The 22599-nt window shown below is 46.2% G+C and overlaps 9 protein-coding genes across 9 annotated transcripts; 3 read left to right on the top strand and 6 right to left on the bottom strand.

Annotated features, from left to right (window-relative positions):
- Nucleotides 1-16: 16 nt before the first annotated feature.
- Nucleotides 17-1218, bottom strand: V1508DRAFT_411573 (uncharacterized protein). The gene is made up of 4 exons (XM_066939485.1): nt 1151-1218; nt 1018-1087; nt 279-886; nt 17-221 (listed from the first exon to the last, which is right to left on the bottom strand). Exons 1-4 carry the CDS (start codon nt 1182-1184, stop codon nt 199-201), a joined length of 735 nt encoding a protein of 244 aa, XP_066797910.1. The 5' UTR covers nt 1185-1218; the 3' UTR covers nt 17-198.
- Nucleotides 1219-1385: 167 nt separating this feature from the next.
- Nucleotides 1386-3482, top strand: V1508DRAFT_365970 (CBF/Mak21 family-domain-containing protein). The gene is made up of 7 exons (XM_066937347.1): nt 1386-1659; nt 1717-1923; nt 1973-2184; nt 2235-2572; nt 2633-2804; nt 2861-3239; nt 3295-3482. The coding sequence occupies exons 1-7, from the start codon at nt 1450-1452 to the stop codon at nt 3421-3423; spliced, it is 1647 nt and encodes a 548-aa protein (XP_066797911.1). The 5' UTR covers nt 1386-1449; the 3' UTR covers nt 3424-3482.
- V1508DRAFT_460029 (mitochondrial carrier domain-containing protein) lies at nt 3434-4870 on the bottom strand. Its single transcript, XM_066942761.1, has 4 exons — nt 4577-4870; nt 4375-4525; nt 3658-4325; nt 3434-3607 (listed from the first exon to the last, which is right to left on the bottom strand). The coding sequence occupies exons 1-4, from the start codon at nt 4702-4704 to the stop codon at nt 3523-3525; spliced, it is 1032 nt and encodes a 343-aa protein (XP_066797912.1). The 5' UTR covers nt 4705-4870; the 3' UTR covers nt 3434-3522.
- Nucleotides 4871-5048: 178 nt separating this feature from the next.
- On the top strand, nt 5049-6964 carry V1508DRAFT_411583 (CwfJ C-terminus 1-domain-containing protein-like protein). The gene is made up of 2 exons (XM_066939486.1): nt 5049-5097; nt 5148-6964. Exons 1-2 carry the CDS (start codon nt 5084-5086, stop codon nt 6760-6762), a joined length of 1629 nt encoding a protein of 542 aa, XP_066797913.1. The 5' UTR covers nt 5049-5083; the 3' UTR covers nt 6763-6964.
- Nucleotides 6741-9058, bottom strand: V1508DRAFT_411585 (Ppx/GppA phosphatase family-domain-containing protein; the record flags this gene model as incomplete). The annotated part of the gene is made up of 2 exons (XM_066939487.1): nt 7669-9058; nt 6741-7613 (listed from the first exon to the last, which is right to left on the bottom strand). Coding segments are annotated over exons 1-2 (1606 nt in total), but the record flags the coding sequence as incomplete, so codon positions are not given.
- Nucleotides 9059-9667: 609 nt separating this feature from the next.
- On the bottom strand, nt 9668-12113 carry V1508DRAFT_411587 (WD40-repeat-containing domain protein). Its single transcript, XM_066939488.1, has 2 exons — nt 11480-12113; nt 9668-11427 (listed from the first exon to the last, which is right to left on the bottom strand). Exons 1-2 carry the CDS (start codon nt 11768-11770, stop codon nt 10012-10014), a joined length of 1707 nt encoding a protein of 568 aa, XP_066797915.1. The 5' UTR covers nt 11771-12113; the 3' UTR covers nt 9668-10011.
- Nucleotides 12114-16503: 4390 nt separating this feature from the next.
- Nucleotides 16504-17228, bottom strand: V1508DRAFT_411605 (uncharacterized protein; the record flags this gene model as incomplete). The annotated part of the gene is made up of 2 exons (XM_066939489.1): nt 16504-17050; nt 17075-17228. Coding segments are annotated over 2 exons (225 nt in total), but the record flags the coding sequence as incomplete, so codon positions are not given.
- Nucleotides 17229-17641: 413 nt separating this feature from the next.
- On the top strand, nt 17642-19182 carry V1508DRAFT_411607 (Nse4 C-terminal-domain-containing protein). The gene is made up of 2 exons (XM_066939490.1): nt 17642-18696; nt 18750-19182. The coding sequence occupies exons 1-2, from the start codon at nt 17676-17678 to the stop codon at nt 18974-18976; spliced, it is 1248 nt and encodes a 415-aa protein (XP_066797917.1). The 5' UTR covers nt 17642-17675; the 3' UTR covers nt 18977-19182.
- A 1090-nt stretch (nt 19183-20272) lies between these two features.
- V1508DRAFT_411610 (RTC4-like domain-containing protein) lies at nt 20273-22576 on the bottom strand. The gene has a single exon (XM_066939491.1). It carries the CDS (start codon nt 22463-22465, stop codon nt 20366-20368), a length of 2100 nt encoding a protein of 699 aa, XP_066797918.1. The 5' UTR covers nt 22466-22576; the 3' UTR covers nt 20273-20365.
- Nucleotides 22577-22599: the final 23 nt, after the last annotated feature.

The raw sequence follows: 22599 nt of genomic DNA on the forward strand, positions 1-22599 counted from the left end.
CATTAGGTCAGCTGAATAAGGAATGATATTTTACTGTCCATTGTAATTTACATCTTGGGTGATTTCAAAACGATTTCATTAGTTTAACTTATCCTCGAATTATCCTTCATAGTACATATATCCGCTTTATATCAGCCTGAATATATCTAGCAATAGGAAACTACCTTTCGTCTATCTTTCCACCGATGTACCTGCTCCTTACTTGGACACCGCGAAGAGCTCTATAAATTATCGTTAGTAACTAAAAAAAATAGGTAGGCTCTGCAAATTAGACGTACTCTCTACCTCAGCAATGCTCTGGGTAAGAACCTGCTGCTGGAACTTAGGAGTCCTGATCTCCTTCTCAATCTTCGCAATGACAGATTCAGCAAGCTGCTTCTGCTCTCGCTGGCGGACATTGGCCTCATAGCGAACCCAAGAATCAAGAACACTCTTAGCCTCGTGGGCGAAATCAACACTCTGCTTGAGCTCGAAAGCCTTAGCCTCGAGCTGAGCGGTCTCCTTGGAGACCTCGAAGAGGACCTTAGTCGTCTCGACGACGTCCTTGAGCTGGGAAACACTCTCGATGCGCTCCTTGACGGCTGCCGTGTGGCCCTCACGGGACTTGTTGAGGACGGCCTTCATGTTGGCGATGTAACCATTGGCCCACTCGGTGTAGGCCGGGGCACCGACTTTCGAAACCATGTAGATGAAGGCGCTGAAAACAGCTAGAAGGGTAGTTTCGTCACCCAGAATGTATAGTTCATTGCTGATGGCGTATACGGCAGCGAGGGCACCGGTGGCGAGAAGGCCAGTCTTGCCCAACGCATTCTCTGGGAGAGAGCTGATGAGGGAGGTGGCCTTAGCCTTGGGCTCGGGCTGGGTGGAGTAATGGTTGGCAAGTATACTAGGTTGGATATGTTAGATCCATTCATCCAAAAAAAACCTCAGCAACCATATCGCAATCCAAAACTTTATAAATTTGCACCGCAGGTGTATATAGGTTCGGCTAACTAAAAATTAAAACATTCCACGTACGGAGCGAATCGCTGTGGGACGGCGGAAGCGCGGAGGACGGTCGCAGCCGGCGAACGCACGGCAACTAAACCTCGAATATTAAGTCAGTTCAATCAATTCCAATAAAAAGAGCATTTTGCGCAACATCACTTACCTCGAAGAGAACGGGCAACGAATGCAGAGCTCATTGTGGATCCTGATGATTCGCAGTTCGCAGTCCGGTGATCGTTGAGTTGCACTTCGGGATGGTAAGACCACAGAGAATTTTATGATTGGCCGGTTCGGGATGGTCGCTTATATAAGCTGCCCACGTATGTCTAGTCAGCAACTTAAAGTTTCCATCTTCCAACTACGTACAGAAAAATTGAATTCCTCTTCAACAGTTGCCTCCTCGAGAAAATACACTGAACGCTACATCAAAGCTTGCCCTTTGCAGCAAATAAGGATTTAAAAATGCCAAGCGTTGTAGTAGATAAAAAGAAACGTCAACGGATAGCAACCGACTACATAATGCCGAAAAAGAAGCGAACTTCAGAGCCTGGGTCTAGCAAGCCTTCACAAGCCCCAGAGCCTACGCCGAAGAGCATCATTGAAATGGAGCAGCAGATATCGAGCTCTACCGAGTACTACAACAATTTAGTGCATTTGATCGAGTATCTGAATGTAAGTAGTGTGTAACGTTCCAACTTCATCACTGCGGACGCTCACTCGGGACTGCAGAGTAGCGATTCACAAATTGCACTGTTGGCTGCGACATCGCTCTTCAGATCTTTCGCTCGTATGCTGGCCGCTGGTCTACTAAAGAAGCCAAAATCATCCAACGCAGCACTTGCTCAGGAGACCGTTACTTTATGGCTTAGAGATCGATACAAAGACTTCAAGAGCAAGCTGATTTCCTTGCTTAACAACGAAAATGCAGAGAACGCGGTATGTGACACCTGATCTATGCACGAGGAACATCACTAATACTGCGTAGCTCACGTCTTTAACTATTTTGGTACGCCTAGTGAAAGAAGAGAGCAGTCGTCTGGCGCCAACCAATGGCGAATACTATTTTGCCAAGAGCCTTTTCAGACGGATTCTCCATGCGTTACTAAACCAATCCGACGATGAACTGTTACTGGAATTCGTGGAGAAGTATGTTAATAAGTATGATGATCTGCGATACTACTTCTTGCACTTTTCTGGGTATGACTTTATCTCCTAACTATCTCCATATGCACTAACATTGTTCTCAGTTTGCTTGCGAACGATGCTCAGACCAATCTATCCGATGCCCAGAAGACCAAGTTCACGGCAAATTTATTATCAGCATTGTACGCCATTGACAACTTCCCAACAGAAGACTTGCATCTTAACGAGTTTTGGGTTGAGTTGCCTAACAAGAGCAAACAGCCGGTGACTAAGCTCTCAGCACAAAAAGCTGCATTTCAAGATTCCTGGCTCGCGGTTCTGCGGCTTCCATTGACAGTCGACCAGTATAAATACATTTTGCAAATCATGCATAACAAGATTGTGCCCTATATGAGTAAGCCTCAGACGTTAATGGATTTCTTAACTGATTCTTATGATGCGGGTATGTTTTAGCGAACAATGACAGTTTGCAAGAGAGATTTGAGAGGCTGACATGTTGTAGGGGGTTCTACCTCGCTCTTGGCACTCAATGCTCTATTCTCGCTTATACAGAAGTATAATCTCGACTATCCCAATTTTTACACGAAATTATACGTCCTTTTGGACCGAAACGTCATGCATGTTAAATATCGATCTCGTTTCTTCAGATTATTGGATCTCTTCCTTTCGTCAACGTAAGATATTGGATCGTTTGTCATATATAGTGCAGTATTTGCTTACTCCAATATAGACATTTACCTGCATTGCTTGTTGCATCATTTATTAAGCGGTTATCCCGTCTTGCAATTTCAGCTCCTCCTTCAGCCATTGTCATTGTCATTCCATTCATATACAATCTTCTCAAACGGCACAATTCCTGCAACGTACTCCTTCAGCGGACAGACTGGATAGATCGAGACATAGCAAAAGAATCCGACCATAACGATCCTTTTGTCGCTAATGAGTCCGACCCCATGAAATCCAGAGCTCTTGACAGTTCGCTTTGGGAATTGGCGACGCTGCAGTCACATTATCATCCCAACGTCGCGACGCTCGCGAAGATTATGTCGGAACCGTTTCATAAGCCTGCATATAATATTGAAGATTTTATGGACCATTCCTATAATACGGTGAGCCAAGTTTGTTGTCGGTTTAGGACAGAATATGTGTTAATAAAGCAAATAGATGCTCGATGCCGAATTCACTAAGAATATAAGGAACCCGCCTGCGGTTGAATTTGTGCTACCAAAGACACTTTTTGAGTCCGGTAATGAGGGCGAGCAAGCATACCTAGAAGGATGGGACTTATGCTGAATACTTGGAAGGACATAAAATACATGTATTTGATAGAAAATTTAAGCTTTTTAAACTGTACTATCGAATGGTACAACTTATCCAAATCATACAAAATGCCTATGACGCCTGAAATGCTTCCATCTTCCTATCATACCATCGTAATACTGTAACTGAATGCTCAAACGTCCACATTGTGATTGCACTATGCATTAGTTAGTAACTAGTTATTAATGGTTATGAGGTGATTCATACCTGGTTGGTGCAGTTTTAACTAAAGAAACCCATAATCCTCTGTATAGCCCTCGATATCCTTCCGTAACAAATATCATTCTCGCACATCCAAAAATATTGTTCGGGTACGTCGGAATATCCTGCAGCACGTACCGATTCAAAGTTGGACCCTGTACTTGCAAACGCTTCCGGATGACGTCGAGTGGGAAAACGCCTGTCTTACTTATCGTTCCAGCAATCATTCCCGCAATTGCCTCATCAGAGCCAAACGTGTTGAGATTGAAATCCTCGGAAATGCCAGAGACTAGCGTTTTCAATGGTGCGTACGACCCAAAGAAGAAACCCATATATGGCACAATTTGACTTACAGTCGGACGCAAGCCGCGAAAAAACCCAGCAACACCCTCGTCTGTGTAAATTTGCAGAATCGAATGTCGGAGTGACCGGTAAACCCGCTGCGAATTATTCCCTTGCGCGGCAAATCGTGTGCGGAGTAGATCTAGAGGATATGTAACGGTTGTAGCGACTGCGCCTGATGCGGCGCCAGTGATGAACTGCTGGAGACCAGGGAACATGTTCTCTGATGCGTACGTGTTGATGAGCAAATTCGTTTCGTGGAAAGTCGTGAATTGTATCGAGCCGTATAACAGGTAGAGAAGTTCTGCCGGTAGATTTCCCCTCCATAAGCCCTACAGAGACGTTAGTTCTTCTACAATACGGAACGGACACAGACCATACCGTGACTCCTTCATTTTTGTATATTTTCACCATAGACGATATCATCCCCCTATAGTCCGGGGGTGTCCTAACTGTACTCTCTCGATGTTTAAACGGATTCGTCTGCAGCTGCTGTCGAATCTTGACCACATCCAACGGCGCCACAAAAAATCTTTTTAAGTTATCATCACCAGTTCATGGGTAACAATATTGGGAGACTTACCGAGACGTTAGACCAGATATTCCTCCACATACAATTGACTCTCGATTCGTTACATCTGCTTTCGCGGATACGAAACTATCCCGCTTCGACGACCGCTGCTTATCATCATGATGATCGGCGTCAGTCATTGATGACCCACAATTACCTCACCAGTGGTATTCCGAAACTCCAGCGTTGGATTTCAGATCAGACACTTAGCCAGCTTTACAACAACGACCAAAATGTACTGGTTACTTAGGTTGAGTCCTTCATTGAAAGAGCCAGATGGGACTCAGCGCATGTCTTCAAGTGTCTTAGGAGGTTAGCAGAGGGCAAGATGACGGCAGACTTTTTGCGCCGCAGTGTAAGGTTTCACAGACCGACACCCCTGAAACTAAATTCACGCGAAAAAAAGTGATTATCACGTGATATGTTGTGATTGGTGATTCCATGAGATTTTTCAGTCCAGGAATTTATATGGCATGGCGTAAAATGCAGATCGATGGCATATGAAGCACTCTCGCCATCATGACGTCTAAAATGTGATACAATGGTTTTATCTTATTCGAGTTAATTTTGCTAACGACAATAGTCTCGTCTTCGGAAGTCCACGGGGCAGTAATCTAAAGCCCGCCCTGTCGAAAGCCTCGCAAATTCACAATTCACCAGCAGGACCCTTCGACGCCTTTTTTTTACTCGGCGACGTATTGTCTAGTTCGACACCCCGGGAAGTTATAGATGAGCTCGTCGATGGAAAATTGGAAGCACCAGCTCTGCCGACGTATTTTTACATTGATTCTGATAGTACGAAGGTGCCAGGAACGATCAGGAGACTCATTGATTCGAGCAACAATGGCAGAATTTGTGAGAATCTAACGTGTTTGGGCAGCTCAGGGGTCATCAGTATTTCAAATGGCATCAAATTAGCAGGTGCTGGACCGTCCTGTAGTGTTTTTGAGCTGGAGAAGCTCAAGGTTCAAAAGGGCATCGACATACTATTCACTGATCATTGGCCAGAACATATAGATCTCCTCTCCTCAAGCGCCGACAAAATCGATACAGTCAAGAAAGTTGAGAAAGATGAAAAGATCACTGAATTAGGACTGATTTTCCAACCGCGGTACCATTTCGTGCCCGGACCTGTGTTTTGGGAACGCGAAACGTTTAAGAATGAAGGATTTATCAATGCATCGGGAAGTGGAGGTGAGCGACCGACGCGATTCATATCGTTAGCGCCGTTTGCGAATGCGGATAAGCAGAAATGGTTTTATGCGTTTAATATCGCGGTGCCGTTTACGCCGACAGTATTACCAGCCAATGCCACACCGAACCCGTACTTGGAAGGGTCCAAAATTAAGGCGGCACAGACATCAGTTGAGAAAAAGGAAGAAGAGCGAGATTGGATTTATGGCAATGGGAGCGGGGTTAAACGGCGGTATGAAGGCGACGGATCATTCAAACGATCAAGGCGCGAACGAGGGAATGCCAGGCAGCCGCGACCACGGAGCGAACGGAAACCCGTTGATCCTTCGACTTGCTTTTTCTGCTTGTCGAATCCGCAGCTTGCACAGCATTTCATTGTATCTATCGGCGAGGAGAGCTATGTCACTACAGCGAAGGGCCCATTACCCACATCGGCTTCGCATCGATTGGGTTGCCCTGCTCACGTTTTGATTATTCCATTATCGCATAGCCCAACGCTCGCGTCAATCACAGATTCTGCAACTAGGAAGAACACAATCGCAGAGATGGTGAAGTACAGAAGGTGTGTTGCGACAATGCTAGCACAACATGGGTACACGGCGGTTGCGTTTGAAATCAGCAGGCACAACGGTATCCATTTTCACGTACAAGTCATCCCGGTCCCGGACTCTAAGCTAGCTGAAGTTCAGCGCGAGTTTGAAAATGCAGCTAAAACGAATGGTTATACGATTATAGAGAAAGATGAAGAAGACGAGAACGGCGACAGTGGCAATGAGGAGGATTTTTTCAAAGTGTATCTCGGCGGAAAGAAGATCTTATACATTTCACTACCTCCGGAGGTGCGATTTGATCTGCAGTTCGGGCGGAAGGTGCTGGCGACTATTCTAGACCTTCCTGAACGATCGGATTGGAAGAGCTGTGTACAAGATGAGAAGGATGAGATCCATGATGCGGAGCAATTCAAGACATTATTTAAAGTGTATGACTTTTCACTGCAAGAGTAAATAAATTGTGTATTATATTGTGTATTATATTGTGTACTATACTAGACTCTTGTGTTAGACGGTCACCAACCCGGATTTTGATCATACGAACAAAATGCCGAGATCTGATGGTCCCGCCCTTATATTAGACGGTGCATCATATTATGTAACCGTACATACCTATTTTATACTAAGTTTGAATGACACCTTTGGAACGCCGATTATATCGAACTTCTTTCTAAATTTCTTAACTTTCCTTTCCAGGCCCTCTATGTTGTCCCACACTGCTAATGTGCACGGATCGTCCTTGACGAACGTGAGTTCGACAAGTAGTGCGTCGATTTCATCCGCCACTAGTTCTACTTTAACTCTATTATCATTGTCGACAATCCCAGCCGGGAACAAATCGGCAAATACGGTGGCAAGCTTTGAAACGTAGTAGCCCCAGAACATGTATGCAAGACCGAGATTGCCCCGGCTTTCAGACACGACGAGATCACAAAGCCGTCCAAGGACACGCTCATCAAAGACTTCTCCTCCCCATCGTTCGCAGAGTATGATTCCAAGTAGAGCTCTATCAACGTGCGATAGCCCGTGAACACCGGCCAGGACCCCAGTAACGGCAATGTTCAAAGCCGCGGTGGCCTGGGTATCCTTAGTGTAAGGAGCTTGGTAGTAAAGAAGATTGACGACTGCCGGTAAGATACGCTTAGAGATATATGACGGGGTGAATGACGAGATAGCGGAGGCCATAAGGGTCTCTATTTTAGTGCATGCCGGACGGGCGTGGGAGGCTGTACATGTGACTAAGGGGTCCCTGATCTTCAGCGAGTCGTCGAGCTTGGAGTACAGAAACCCTTCTTTGATACCTCCTGTATCAGTGATACATTAGTCTCATGTGGTACGTCACTCCTTGAGAAAACGAACCTTGGCAAAAGTATACTGCGTCAATCTGAGGAGCCGCGGAAACGAGGGCCTGTACGAGCATCAGAATTCCGGGAAGCTGAGAGGCTCGACGTTTAGATATTCTGAAAACGTCTTCCAATTTGTCCATCGTCTTATCGTTCACTTGTTTTTGAGCCACCTTTTCGAGGTCTTTTATTGAGCACCGGTAGCCGTTGATGATCGGTACAGGGTAGTACTCATCGTCAGATAACATACTCATAGCGAGGCAGCCCAGACCTCGGAAGCCGCCTCCAGAGAGGTACAAGTTTGCGCCTTTAAGTGGGAACGGTGGTTTAATTTTTTTGAAAGCCAGAGCGAACGCAGATGTGATTTCTGACTTGATCCCCTCGACTCTCTGTGCCCGGAGTCTCTGGAAAACAGCGGCGGCGCCGTAGGGGAGCGAGACGGCCGAGTCGGACATGACGCACTTGCCCCCCACACTAGAAGCCCATGAAATCTGAATACTGCCACCGCCAAGATCCATTACAAGGCCTTTGATCTCGTAAAACGAAGAGGCAATGCCCATGGCGCCATATACTGCCTCCATCCTTTGCGACAACAAACTCACGGTCCAGCTCGAGTTGATATTCCTGATCATGGCGAATATCTCGTCCGAATTCGCAGCTGATCTGGATGCCTCGGTGCCGAATACTGAAACGTTCTTGTCAGGGACATTGAGAGCCTTACAAATTTTGTCGAATCGCGTGATCGCAATGCGGAGTGTGTTCAGTACGTCGTCGGAAATCCGTCGGTCGGGGGAGGCGGCCAACGCATCATAAAGAGATATTTTTGCCCTCTCCTGAAACACTATGGGCAGGTTCCGCGAGACCAGGGAATCAGAGAGGTCGGAGACGCAAAATCGTACCGCGTTTGAGCCAATGTCAACGACGCCAATCAGCATTCCGTCAGTGTGTTAATATCAGAAAGTTGTCGATAATGTGTGCGAATAGATCCGGTTGAGTGGTGATTAGGCAGAGAGCAGTGCGGATACCGATCAAGGGCTGCAAAGATCACATGTAGCGTCAGTCAACAAGTTGGCCGAATATGGAATCAGATGACCGTCGAGTTAGATTTTAATTCTTACTTTGATCAGCAAGACGAAGCAAGGTGATCGCAGGATGTTATTTGTGGAGATTTTCCATTACCTGTATGACTTACCAGATTTCTGCGCCGCACCGAGCTGCACGTGGTTTACCGCAAACCACTTCTCGCCTTGCCTAGTATTTTGTCGTTACTGTCGGAGTGGATCTGACCCAGCAACGGAGTTGGCACACTCCCGACGCGCTTTGACGTGCGCTCATGTTATATAATTATTCTGCTTGCCAGTTGGCGTAGCAGCTCGTAATCAACTTATGCCATCCATGCTTCGCCGCCCTGGCGAGATGGTGCATGGGACAATCTGGAAAAGCGTGACTATTAAGCTCTCTAATTAGACGCTAATGATCATTAGCGCATTTGTACCGCTTTTTAGACATCGGCGATGTAAGCGCGCGGGAACCCTAACTGGCCAGCGCGGTTCCGGATAAACAATCGCCGCAATGAGCGCAGAATCGCGCTACTTTGGCCATTAGCTCAGGTAATGGCTCTTTGGAACTGTGTAAAGGGGAGATTACGCACATGACATTCTTGCGCATCTGACTGACTGACTGACTGACTGCACTTCACTTCACTGCCCTGCACTGAAACAGCCCAATACAGATTTCCACTGCGCAATCGAAGTCTGAGAGAACCTCCGACAATATCAGACTTCTTCGCTCTCGGATCAATCATCTACGAAATTGAAACCACCATTCTCTGAGCCCTCGAGGGTGAACCATTTTGCCGGACACTTCGGGTTTGGTGTACAAGACATACTGGCAAGTGTCCCTTTCAGGACCGCTTCAAAGTTGTTGGAGATTCTACCGTCTGTTGGTGTGTGATAACAGTCTATGTTTTTGTCTCGACTTGATATTACCTAAACTCAGGTTGAGATGTTGTATGATTAGAAAGCATTATATGGGATTTTTGTATTAATGCCAAAGAGAAATATATATGCCAATATTAATAATGACAAATGATATACATAAAACCGATCACAATGCTTGACAACTGCACATGCTTTTCATACCTTCCAACCTCCACCAGTGCGATATCACTCTTTGTACAATCCATGCGAAATAGTTAATAATAGTACACAGTAAGCAAGCAACCACGCCCACACCTAACATAGACCCTTGAAATAACACATGCAAAAAAACATGTTTTGAACGAAACTTTTGAGAACTTGAGTAAAGTATTTACACATGAAAAAGTAAGACAGCGACCAATAACCCTTCTATAATATCATCACGCGTAATGATTCAACTTGAAGAGCCGAACCTTGCCGCCTTCGTTACCAGTAGCAAACATCTCGGATCCAGCGCTGAAGGCGCTCGACGTGACTTTACCAAGTGGCGTGCCTGATGTCGGCCAGTTCTTGAATACCGTTCCAGAAGGAAGGTGCGCAAATCTGAAGGCGTCTTTCTTCGCGCGAGAAGCAATACCGAGGAGCTGCCCGTCATGCGAAAATTCAAGACCGGAAATCGACGTCACTAGCTGGTCGAACGTGCAGAGAAGCTTGGGCTGATCATCGTCTTTCTTCGTAATATCATACACATTCACAATGCCGCTTTGACTTCCCAGGGCAACCAAATTGTCCGTTGCAGAAAGTGTTGTAATGCCAATGCCCCCATAATCTGCCCATCGCGAGATATATCGTCGCTCAGATGTGCTCCATTCCCATACCTCACCAGCAGAGTTCGCAATTGTCATGCTCCCTCCATCGCGACTCCACACAAAGTCGGCAACGTGGCCACCTTCGATTTTGGCCCCCGATATCCACTGTCCGCTGTTCGCGTCAAGCAGGTTGATCCATCCGCCTGACCCAATCAATCCAATAAACCGCCCGCACGGCGACAGCTTGAACCGTTCCATGCTGTGCTGATGACGTTCATGACCATACATCCGCGACATCTTGTCCACGCTGCCGGATTCAAGGTCCCAGACGTAGAAATATCGACGACGACCACCTGCAAACGCGCGTCGTCCGTCAGCGTGGAATTGAGCAGTCTGAACTGGCGACGAACGAATGTGAAGGGACGTGGCAAGCGGATTAACTTTACCGTCGACATTGTAGATTCGAAGAGTTCTGTCGTAACCAGCCGACAATAGCAAGGGAAGCGACGGGTGGAAAGAGAGCGTCTGAACAGCGGCTTGAGAGGGGGCTTGTTGGTTTGCATCACGAAGACGAGAAATGTCGAGCATCAAAGACGGGAGTAACTTAGCCTTTGACTTTGATGTATACCGAGCTGTGCTTTGTAATAATGTCTTCAATGGATCAGTGGCTAGCATTCGCTCCTCGTCGTCCTCGGCTTCATAATCGTCGCCTGACCCGGATTCAGAGGAGTTGGCCGACTGTTTCTTCCGCTTCTGGATAGAGGGATTGGCCCAGTCTGGAACCGGATAGAGTCTTTGAAACTGAGAGCGTAGCCGAGCAGTATACTCCTTGCCATTAATATAATCTTCTTCTTCGGTTGAGCGAAGTTTTCGAAGGCGATCAGTAGATGTAAGCGAAATATTCAACTGCTCGTCGTCACTGTCAATCCAGGCAGCTGGTGGACCACGATCCTTTTTACGGTCGCCAGCGGTCGCTGTCGCCATCGGCACATCCTCCGAAACAATCGCAGATATAGCCTGATCATTGATTCCATCGACGACAAAGAGCTAATTATTATTAGCAAAATAAACATAAATCTTCACTATAATCGCAAAGTACCTCGTCATCATGGAGATTTTCAAATGTCGTAACAGCTTCGTCCTCTTCCTCGGGAAGCTCTTCCGACTCTGCAGATTCATCAGGTCCCTCATAAAATTCAGGTTCGGCAACCTCCTTCAACCCATCCTCGAAACCTTCTAAGTCACCGAAGACCGCACGTTCAAGCGCGAGCTCAACGTCGTCCTTAGGCTTGCTGGACTGCTCGTTCTTCTGCTTCTTTGGCGGCGACGCCATGAGTGAGAACCCACCGCTCGGCTTAGCTGGCGCGGATTTCGACAGCTTTTTTGGCATTTAGCGAGCGATCTGGACTGAATATCAAGTACCTGCAGGCCCCGTAAAAAAGAAGAAGAAAATATAATTTACGATGTGGAAACAACGAAATATGACGAATGATGATCACAATATAAGCCGTCAACGTTGGTGCTATCCTAAGTTCAACGGTGCAAACTTTTTGGTGGAAGTTGTGCGGCGTGCTTAGCCTTTGCCTGCTGAAATTTTTTTTTTTTTTTCGCTCCCGTTGTACCTAAGGATAACTGTTCTCTGCAGCTTGGCTTGTCCCCCCCAGCAGAAATGAGAAGTTGTTCCGTGCGTTTATTGAGTTTATTCTTCAGAAATGCTACTACCGTTGGTCGAGAATAGCGGACGTACGTGACTGCGCTTGAAAAGTTTTGCGAGATGGACGTGCCGCCGGTGACGTCATTTTTTGTAGTAATAACTGCAGGCAGTCTGATCCTCACGTGACTGATAGGTGGTTTGACTCGGCGCTCTACGACACTTACCCATGACCATCCCAAAATTTAGACTGTGTATGCCATCTATGTGACATATTCAGGCCACGCAAGCGAGGCAAGTTATTCATTGTTTATAGTTTAGTCGTCTGATTGTTAAGTAATGCCAATTGAAGTTTATTCCGCGGTAGTAGCAAAGCCAATTTGAATTGCGATCCATCACAAGGCGAAGGCCCGTCATCTTGATCCCCAACGTGTTATACAAGAATACAACTTATGTTGCCAATAATATTGATAACGCTATGGCATTTTGGTAGAGTTCTGTAGACCAACCACTCCGAAGCTAACAATGATGCAACAGTATGCAAGAGTGTAGCTTATAACAAAGAATCAACTCCAAACTGGTCATAAGTAATGGGCGCGGGACACATGCATGGCATTGGCTGTAGTATGAGTATGTTTATCAATTATTATTGTAGTACGACACTAATAGTGATAGTAAAATGTGATACGACGCTTCATCTGGTTCAAGATCCACGCAGCTTCTTCCATCTCGCGATTAACGGGAAACGTCACATGTCGGGGAACCATTTCTTCCTCTGAAGTATACTCTGTCTCTGTCTCTGAATCTGTCTCCGTCTTGAGATGCGTATATCTTAAAACAACTAGTTTTGAGGGCTCAGGCTCCACAAATTGCTTTGGTGGTGTCTTGATTGCCATTGTTCGAGTCTTCGGTTCCATTGTCGTGCTAAAATTCGTTTGGTTGACTTTCGATGTATGGCTGGTCGGTTTGGAGTTAATAAGCGTGAGCTTGAAAACCGAATTTTTTTGAGATTCAGTGGCAGCATTATCACTGATTTTCTTGGGTGGAGAGCGTGCACGGGTCGACCGTCTACTGGGTGCTGTCGAGTTGTCCTGGTTCTTGCCAGAGCGCATCGATGAAGTCATCTTGCGGCTGAGTAAAAGCGCTGGGAATTTTCGAATACTGATAAACGAGGTTGATGTGATAACAGAGGGGAGGCCGCGGACTGGTTAATGGAGATTTTATGGTCGTGGTTTCCTTGTTCAATCGGTTCGTTGATTTGCGCTGTTGTCGAAAAGACTTGTCAGGTGATATTCCTCAACAAGGACCTGAAAGTGATTAGCATGAAGTAGTTAGCGCTTTTAAGGATGGTATGGCTAGTACAAGGCCTTAAAATGACGAGGTCGTCGGTTTCAGTGTTTACCTTCACCCAGCCAGGCCAGACTGCAACTCGCGCGATTTTCCTTAAACTGTTTGAACTGCGCAAACATTTACGGTGTGGGCACGCTATATTTGACTGCTGGAGGTTTTATGGTGTTTCTATGGTATGCACAATCACGTATGTTTTATTGAGCAGCGTCGGCACGGAGATATGAACCGTCCTGCAAACTCGATAGGGACCAACAATAGCTAGCAATCCATGCCGAATTCTGTTATGCGTAGAATACACCTGCATCAATAAGAATTGGTGCTAGCTACTTTCTATAATAGTGACGCCCAATTACAAATATCGCGGTTTGGTGTTGTCCACACGACTGAAGATGATCAGCTCAAACTACATAGTGCATAATCAAACCCTGTATTGGGATAGGTGCACATAAGTTTCAATGACTGTATCGTACCTGGAACCGCAGGTTACATAAATCTCTGCGTAAGGCAGATGTGGGCACCGCCGGTGGTGACGCAGATTGTAGTTCGAGGGATAAATGGCATCATCCTGACCAGAATCTCCACGACTAACACTTGCTTGCCTAACAATCGATAGAATTAGCGATGTGAATGTTATATCGTACAGCTCATTCAGCTCATTCTGATAGTATGCTCATGCCCCTAATGAACTTCAAAAATGGCTCACATGGAGACACGACGCCGTTATCAAGGCGCAACAAAACGCGGGGTGCTATTTCTGCAGCATATGTATTTAAGCATTAAACGAGTTTCTACTACAAATTTTTTTCATTTCTTCTGCACATCGGCCATTTTCCGTGAGTTCGTACAACGCTGAAAGTAAACCATCAGAGGATAAACTCTCAGAATAGGAGCTAGACAGTACTGACTGTGGTTTATTTTAATCTAAAAGAGCTTCTTCAGATATCGTTGATCAGCTCTGAAACCCATCAATAATCATGTATGCTGCAGGTCACTGATTGTGGAATCGCGCCAGTTGACACTCTACAAGCAGTGTCTAACCCGCTCAATGAGTAAACTACTCCACATCCGCCTAGATCTATTAAAAATTGCGAGAGTACCATTTTTCTGATAATTAATAGGCAAATTTCATTCCCGTTCGGTAGGGATCACGTTGTGGTTATCTAGTTGCAATCGATGCCAACTAGGTGGTAACCGAAATCCCACCCGCTCATGGACCCGATTTGAGTGCCGACATCGCCCGTATTTTCGAGTATCGTCGTCTGATGTCCCTTCGTATGGGTTAGGGCTATGTCGTCCCCGGACTATACTAAGAACTTTGTGGTGTAATTGTAGGTAAAAATGCGATCTGGAAATGCCGCAAATCAACAACCCATGAGTCAGATACGCCATGTTATCGTGTGTCGGACGCGTTTACCATGTGGAATCGAGAGCTTTCCTCGCACGACGTAGACAAATAATAAGGCTCATCCATTTAGGTCAGATGCTCGATGTGAATTTGATCTTGCGATGAAATATATAGTATATACTATAGGGGTGGGTACGATTTGCGAGCTACTCGTAACTCGTAATCGTATAGTCTAATACGATTACTATACGATTGGTTGTAAAGTCTACGATTAACTATACGAGCAATCACCTAAGTCACTCGCAAAAAATCGTATAATTAGGCACGTGACTCAAGGCTTAACTGAAAAATCAAGTACAAATGCCTAATTACATGTCCGATTCCTTCGAGTATTGATCTGCCAGCAATGTGAGAGTCCTCATAGTCCCAGACTCCAACGAGTTCCTCCTTATTCCTAGTAGATCTCTACCTTTACTGAATAGCCTCTCAACCGCGACCTCAGAGGCCGGGATTGCGAGGTAGTCTCTTGCTGCAGCTGCCATCTGTGGGTAATCTTCTTTGTGCGCTCTCCACCACCGCAAGAGCCATCCTTCCTCAGTAGATGCTACATCTGCTGTCTCTTCTTCAAAGTATCTGTCTATATCTGACCGCAAAGCTCTTCGTTGGATCTTGAGAGCATACGAGACTCTAACGTGGGCTTCCCAACTCTTTCAATTTCTTGAATATTCTCTGGCACCGCAAGAGGATACTCTCTATGCAGCTTTTCTTTCATCGCTTCCACTATAAATTTCGCAGCGTCCTCATATTTCAGTTCAGCTTTCAATAGCTCGGCTTTAAACCTAGGGTCCAAGATCAAGGCTATATAATAAGCATCCTGTTCATCAAGAAATGCGTAGTATTTATGATACTTTTTCAACCCCTGTGCCACTGCAAGTGCAATCTCATCGTTCAAGTCGGCGAATTCTCCTTGTCGAGTGCTCGCACTGTCCAACAAATCCTGTAACTCATAGTACACACCAATACTCAAGCTAATTGAGAGCCCTTTTGTAGATACGAGGTTGGCAAATTCGTCAAACTTTTGTAGGACTCTTGCAGTCTGTCCAAGTTGCTCCCAATCTGATGCTGTAAAAGGAGGCAAAAGTCGGACGGCATTTAGGTAACATCGGATCTGTTCCTTTGCAGCTAATCCACTTTGAAGCATGCGGTAGGTAGAGTTCCATCTGGTGTCGACATCGTACTCTATGTACTTGTCCTTTCAATCCATTAATTGAGCAAAGGTTCTTCCAACCCTCTCGACGTTGTGGACTTCTAAGGATCCATAGAGTCAGGATTCGAAGCCTAGACAGAGCAGAGTGACGCCCGATTGGTTTACCATCACGTATTTGATCGCATGCCTCCACTGCAATGTTCGTGTCTCCACACTTCAAAGCTTTAAGGATATCCTTCACAATGAGGTTAAGCACGTGAGCTAAGCAGCTAAGAATGCTTTCGCGACCTTGAAATCGCACGTCGGTTTCTTCTTTCAGCTTCAAGCCTGGACTTTCGACAAAGGTGCGATTGTTACTAGCATTATCTGCAGTTACACTGATCAACTTTTTCGTGAGCCCGAGCTCTTTCAACATACTGCACGCCATTCTGCCATGTTCTCGCCAGTGTGCACACCAATTACCTCTCCAAACTCGAAAACCCTTTCTTTATATTCGAATTCGCCTGTCAACCAATGCCCAACTACTCCAAGGACTGCGATGTGGTTCTGGCTAGTCCAGACATCGAGGGAAAGGGCAATTGTATGACAAGTTTTATCTAGTTCTTCCTTCAACCCTGCACGGCACACCTCGAACTCTACGTTGATTCTTTGTCGTAATGTCTTGCGAGTGGTAAATGGCATGTCCACACCTGGAATACCTTTGAAGATTTGCAAAAAAGCGGGACGCTCAATGACAGTAAATGGCTGTCTTGTAAGCACGACCCAGCGAATAAGATTCCTCTCTAATAGTTCTGAGGTGTTTACAGTCTCCTTTTGCTTCCACGTTGTCATGATCGTTGACTGATTCTTGGTATCATTCTTATATCCAAACTATGAGCTCTCTGCAATGATAGGACATATTAGTTGTAGATGTCGATCTAGCGGAGTCCTTGATTGACCAATTCCGACAGTGCTTGCAAGTTATCAGCTGATCGTGCCTAAGCTTTTGGATCGCTTAGGCTTCCACTGTTGGTTTAGAGTTGTAACTTCAACTGCTCCCAGAGCCACTAATTCGCAGTCCAACGTGTAAATTGAGAAGAAATCCTATCGTCCGTGAGGACTGCCTGAGATCTCTTGCCTTTCGTCAGTCAGATTTCTAGACAATGATGTGATGGATTGACGATCTGGCTAATAGAATCCTCCGGTCCTAGCTCAAAGGAGCTCTCAATTGGTGACTGTAGGCCGCTGGTGAGCGAGACATTCTCCACCGGCTCATCTCCTTCGTACCCATCATTCAATAGCAAGTAATCTACACCCTACACTTAATTGTTGATATATTTGGGAGGACGAATGGGTCCCTCGGCAGGGGTTATAGGCGCAGGAAAGCTACAACCCCTCGGTATAACCCTACCTTCCGAATTAGGAATACGATTACTATACGATTACTATACGATTACTATACGCTTACTATACGATTACTCTACGATTAAAACTTAATTTGTGCGATTAACTTTACAGATAATCTCAAAAGTTGACGGTACCGTAATCGTACCCAGCCTCTAATATACTATTTAGTTAAACTGCGTAATAATTTACAAAGTCCATACGCTGCAAAATGTGAAATTTATGTGCGGTGTATTGAAAAAATAAAGTTTTGCGATGTGCGTCGCTGCACATCCTCTGCGCGTTGGCAATAACGGTCTGAAGTCCTTCAAACAGCACCTCGCGTAGTAGGCGTGACGTCAACAAACTACCATCCGAACATGCCACCTGCACGAGAGCCCATCAGCCCATCATCTACTGCTCCTTCTTCTGCGTCTGAGAAAGAAAATATGGCATCCCGGAGCCGACGACGCGAGCACACTCAGACAGAGACGCCAAGTGATGACAACGAACGCGTCTCGCGCGCGAACGAGCGGAGTAGACAGGTGGTGCAAAATCCCTTTCAGAAACGGAAAGCTACACATATTGGTGCCGATGATACTAGTAATAAGGTGCAGACTTCGCAGGGCTACGACGCGAACCAGCCTGTCTCCGAACGACGACAACTCCGGAAAGATTATCGCAAACTTACGAAACAGACTGTGGAGTCACGACAAGCATATTTGAAGCAGGGCGATCCTGGAATAACGAAGACAGTTAACGCAGCAAATGATTTGTACAAGAGAGTCAAACAGACACACGAGGCTGTGCTGGATTCGAGCTTACTGGTTATTACTGGTGAGATGGCCTACCAGAAAGTGCGCAATTTCAAGCTCGGCTCGTCTGTGGATTTCGACTTGGATGATTTTGTTATCCGGGTGAAGAAGTTTTTGTACGGAGACAGAGATCGGAACGAAAATGGCGCGGAGGATTCAGAAGACGATGTCGATGGATTTGCAGAGGAGGATACGCAAGCGTGGGGAAAGCTGGGCAAAGTGGCGACTGGCGTCTTACTACGCCCAGCGACACACGAATTTCTAGCAGCACACGCTGAGCCACGTGCTCCTAGAGCGCCTGTACAACGCACGCAAGGACTAGGACTCAGTCGAAACAAGGCTGATCTTGTGCGACCAGAGGTTATCCAAGAAAGTAGCATCGTTCGCCAGGAGAATAATACCTCCACTAGTGTCATTATGGTCAAGACGGTCATGGAAATGTTGCAGCGACCAGTTAACGCGTTCGAGTTGATTTTGAACCCAGAGAGCTTTTCCCAATCAGTGGAGAACATGTTCTATCTGTCGTTCCTGGTGCGCGACGGTATTGTCAGCCTTGACGAGGACGAGGACGGGGTTCTTATGGCCTGTAAGTTGTGGTTTCTAAGTAGGAATGAACGAGCTAATGCAGATTTGAATTAGCACTGATTGAAATGCCTGATGGAAATGATCCTGAGTACCGGCAGAAAATTGAAGATATCAGACGCCGCCGAGATGAGGGCCAGAAACAGACAGTGTTCGAGCTCGACTATGAGAGCTGGAGAATGCTTATTGAGGCATTTGATATCAAACGCAGTCATATCCCGACACGTGCGACCGTTCAATCTGTTACAAACAGCTCTGGAGCTGGGTCTCTGTGGTACGGCTAACTGCATGTGATCCTCGCTCACAGATTGAAAGGATGATTAGTTAATTCTAAATTGGTGTCTTATTTCCATAGTTGTATTATTATGAATGTGGGATAAATTAGAGTATTTAGATCTTTACCAACTATGTACATTAGATTTGTTGATATTAGCTTCTGTGACAACTAGTGTATTGGGATTGAAGGGTAATACACGGGTATACAACATCCACATAAGATGCTCTGAAGTCGTTACTGTCTACAGTTAAATAAACCTATAGACATATGAACTAAAGAGATTCCATAACTATACAAGCCAGTGAAAATATGTCCTCGAAAGCTTAAATAAGTATATCTAATCCCCTCGTAGGACGAAGCCACTGACGATAGACTGGAGCTGACGGCGCAGTTTTCAAAGACAAGATGATAAACCCGTCCATATAGAGGAATTTCAGATATTAGTGCGCCGCCTTCTAGTTGAGGTCGTGAATCTTAATACCTGGTAAACGAGTCAAAACAAGACCTTCATGTTGTGAATGACAACGAGAGACTACTGTATGCTTTTGCAGACATGTATTCTTTAGGTCTTCTCCTGCTGCATCAGTACCCCAGAGTAAAGAGCGGATGAGGCTTCACCAATGCTGAGCACAGGAGCTCGGACGTGCTCCTGTCTCCACTGTCCACATGAATTATCAACGTTGACAGCGAACCACCCTATCCCTTCTGCATGCGACCTCTGGTCGGCATATACTGTAGTGGCAGTCCCGAGACCTTATTTCTCATATTCGATCACACCGAACTCAGTTGTGGGGCATTCCAATACGAAGGTTTGCGGTACCTACGCCAAACAATTTTTCGGTCGCTTGCGGCTTCGCAAGGCCTAGCATCACCTCTAGCCGGTCGGGGCAAAGGCTATGAACCATATCACGGCGGCCGTAAGCGCAGCTGATAGCAACTAACTTGCTCAACTCAATGTCTCTGCACCACACGCAGTTGCAAAACTCTTCCTTCGCTCTGATCATGGGTGATGAATACATCGTCCAATTAAAAGTTAGCATCTCGATCACATCTGCACATGGTTAATATCTGCGGGGAAGCGTGCCACATGCACCCCAGAAGCACGGGTGGTGTCAAATTAGTTGATTTGCAACGAACTCGCCGAAAATGTGCGGCTCTCTGCGGGTTAGGGACCTCATTACAAAATTAACCCTCTGCGGAAATATCTGTGAAACGACGTAGGTAAGCACTCCGTAGATATGATTCTCGACGATATAAGATCAACAGCAGCTACATATGGCTTTGACCGCTGCGAAGCGGTAAAGCCTACTGTTAAAATCTGGAAGCTATCTAATTTTACACAAATGCCATAGGGCATGCAAATGCCATAATGCTATTCGTAATGATATTGACACAGTCATGTTTGTTTTTGTAAATCAAACATCTTTAAAAAATCGAACGACGCCGCAACCACATTATCTGTTTTCGCTAAATCATCTTCATATGCAGCTGCTGCTGGTGTCACCACAGACGGCTTCGTTGGGGTAAATTTATACGCTGTAACGGCACATTTGGGTTTCCCATTAGTCTCTTCATCCATCATCGATTGGCCACTTTTCACGTCTTGACGGTCAGCCCCGTCAGCCGTGATCTTTGGCATAGAAGTAGCTTCCATCAACGAAACTGACGATGGAATTGTCACCGACTTCGGAGATAATGGTGCGGTACTCTTCTTGATATCGTCGACATGCTTCTTTTTACTATCGGATTTCTTCTTGTTCAACTTATCCTTGTCTTTATCTCCCTTTTTCTTTTTTTTCGATATAGACTGATCTTCGCACTGATCATTATCCGATTGGTCAACGACATCACGTTCGTGTCCAAAGACAACACGGCCGTATTCTATACTCTCTTGTCGGATCTTTTCAGCCTTCTCTTCGTCGACATTTTGGTCTTCCATAATCAACCGGATAGCTAGTTCCGGCACCAGCACAGCCGAGGCATATCCGGTTATCGAAACATTCGTGATCCATCTATTCCGTCGAGATGCTCGTCTGATTGCACTTTCACTGCTCCGCAATGCCACACGTAATAACACACTATTGCCTTTCAATCCGTAATATCCTGGCAATAGATCTCCAAGACCATCCTCCATTTGTCCCAAAGCATCCATGCGACGACCTCCAAGGGCAAGAGCACCAGCTTTAGCTTTCTCTTGAAATATTGACGGTCTATTTTCGTTGATAATATCAGAGAGGATTGCAACATACTTTTCGGCCCGCGCAGCAAGATTGCTTTCGTCCAATTCAGTAGGGTAATTCTTTCCCTTTGAGTCCGCTAACGTAGATTCCCGTCGATGGCTGATACAGATCGCATAAGACCGCCGTAACGAATCCGAGACGACCTTGAATCGATCTCTCACGGCCTCCGAGACCTCCATTCCGCACATCGGACACGTCCGGAGTTGTATCTTGTCGTCAAAATTACGTATGGCTTGCTCATGCTCATTCACACTATGCTTCATTTCGATAGCCTCTATTGCTGCTAATTGTGACGATGCCGGTGATGAAGACAAGTAGTCATTGTCGTCGATAGCTCTGTCTGGAATAGTAATATCCACCACTTTCTGGTTGGCTTCGTTGATAATTGTTGTTGATGCTTCCATGAGCTGTTTAAATAGATCCAGCTGGATACCCGGCTTTTCTGGGCTAGCCTGCTGCGAGCTCATATCCGACACTTGAGCCGTTGACAGCTCGTCAGGACTTGAGCCAGCTCCCGGATTTCGCCGCATTTGTGTAGGTGTCTCGTCTTGCTCGTTGTCGCTCACCTCGATAGACGCACCATGTCCCCGAATATGTCTTGTCTTTCTAATCGTCTTATATGTACGCAATGTAGTACCGCGTTCGACTTGGCTCGATGTCAGTCGTGGCTGATCCGGTCGTGGGGACAAACGCAGTGAGCTCTGTGAGGAATGTGACCCGTCCTGAGGTGATTGCCGACTCCATGATGTTCTCAACGGTCCAGTTCCACCCGACTGCCATTCCGACGTACGGACAACCTTATTTGGATTTTTCAGCGCAGACTGGATCATCTCGTTAAATGGTACCGCTACGGTTGACGAAAGCGACGATGACTGCGACGAAGACGCAGTCAAGAAATTGCTGAGAGTTGCCACAGACATGGTCTGTGGCACCGATCCGACCTTGGTCGGTGTCTTCTGGCGCTTGACCCGGCTGCCATGTACTTCATCATCGCTCTGGTTTGTCACTTCGATGTACCGTTTCGGTGAGCTGTGCGGACGCGATATATCGCGGCTGCCGGTACCCCGGTGGATACTGTCCGCATACTTCGTACTGGATCTTTTATCGTCTCGTATCCGCCGTGGTGATCGTGGCGGGTTATATCGATCGCTCCTATCGCGCTGCGGTTGACTGGGCCTGTCAGAATTCATCTGGCCACTCCCGGTTGCGAATGAATTCATTGACGATTGCGTAGTGCGCGACATCGCGTATGACATTACCACGAATTGGAAATAGCGGATGCCGATATTTTATTAAGCTATCGAAATTGCTCGAATATATGTCGAGCTGCTGCCAGCGACCAATAGTGCCTGTGACGCGTAACACCGTTGACATTTTATGGAACATTGGT

This window comes from Lipomyces doorenjongii, assembly GCF_038497915.1.
Source record: "Lipomyces doorenjongii strain NRRL Y-27504 unplaced genomic scaffold V1508scaffold_7, whole genome shotgun sequence".
NCBI lineage: Eukaryota > Fungi > Ascomycota > Lipomycetes > Lipomycetales > Lipomycetaceae > Lipomyces > Lipomyces doorenjongii.

Excerpts from the sequence above, each read along its gene's own strand:
- V1508DRAFT_411573 (XM_066939485.1), bottom strand. The coding sequence starts at position 1,184 with ATGAGCTCTGCATTCGTTGCCCGTTCTCTTCGAG. Across the intron at positions 1,088-1,150 it reads CGTTGCCCGTTCTCTTCGAG|GTTTAGTTGCCGTGCGTTCG; the intron begins GTAAGTGATGTT and ends TTAATATTCGAG. Across the intron at positions 887-1,017 it reads GTCCCACAGCGATTCGCTCC|TATACTTGCCAACCATTACT; the intron begins GTACGTGGAATG and ends TATCCAACCTAG.
- V1508DRAFT_365970 (XM_066937347.1), top strand. The coding sequence starts at position 1,450 with ATGCCAAGCGTTGTAGTAGATAAAAAGAAACGTCAACGGATAGCAACC. Across the intron at positions 2,573-2,632 it reads AACTGATTCTTATGATGCGG|GGGGTTCTACCTCGCTCTTG; the intron begins GTATGTTTTAGC and ends GACATGTTGTAG. Across the intron at positions 3,240-3,294 it reads TGGACCATTCCTATAATACG|ATGCTCGATGCCGAATTCAC; the intron begins GTGAGCCAAGTT and ends TAAAGCAAATAG.
- V1508DRAFT_460029 (XM_066942761.1), bottom strand. The coding sequence starts at position 4,704 with ATGACTGACGCCGATCATCATGATGATAAGCAGCGGTCGTCGAAGCGG. Across the intron at positions 4,326-4,374 it reads ACAAAAATGAAGGAGTCACG|GGCTTATGGAGGGGAAATCT; the intron begins GTATGGTCTGTG and ends ACGTCTCTGTAG. Across the intron at positions 3,608-3,657 it reads GTTAAAACTGCACCAACCAG|TGCAATCACAATGTGGACGT; the intron begins GTATGAATCACC and ends ACTAATGCATAG.
- V1508DRAFT_411587 (XM_066939488.1), bottom strand. The coding sequence starts at position 11,770 with ATGCCAAAAAAGCTGTCGAAATCCGCGCCAGCTAAGCCGAGCGGTGGG. Across the intron at positions 11,428-11,479 it reads AAAATCTCCATGATGACGAG|CTCTTTGTCGTCGATGGAAT; the intron begins GTACTTTGCGAT and ends AATAATAATTAG.
- V1508DRAFT_411607 (XM_066939490.1), top strand. The coding sequence starts at position 17,676 with ATGCCACCTGCACGAGAGCCCATCAGCCCATCATCTACTGCTCCTTCT. Across the intron at positions 18,697-18,749 it reads GGACGGGGTTCTTATGGCCT|CACTGATTGAAATGCCTGAT; the intron begins GTAAGTTGTGGT and ends GATTTGAATTAG.
- V1508DRAFT_411610 (XM_066939491.1), bottom strand. The coding sequence starts at position 22,465 with ATGTCATACGCGATGTCGCGCACTACGCAATCGTCAATGAATTCATTC.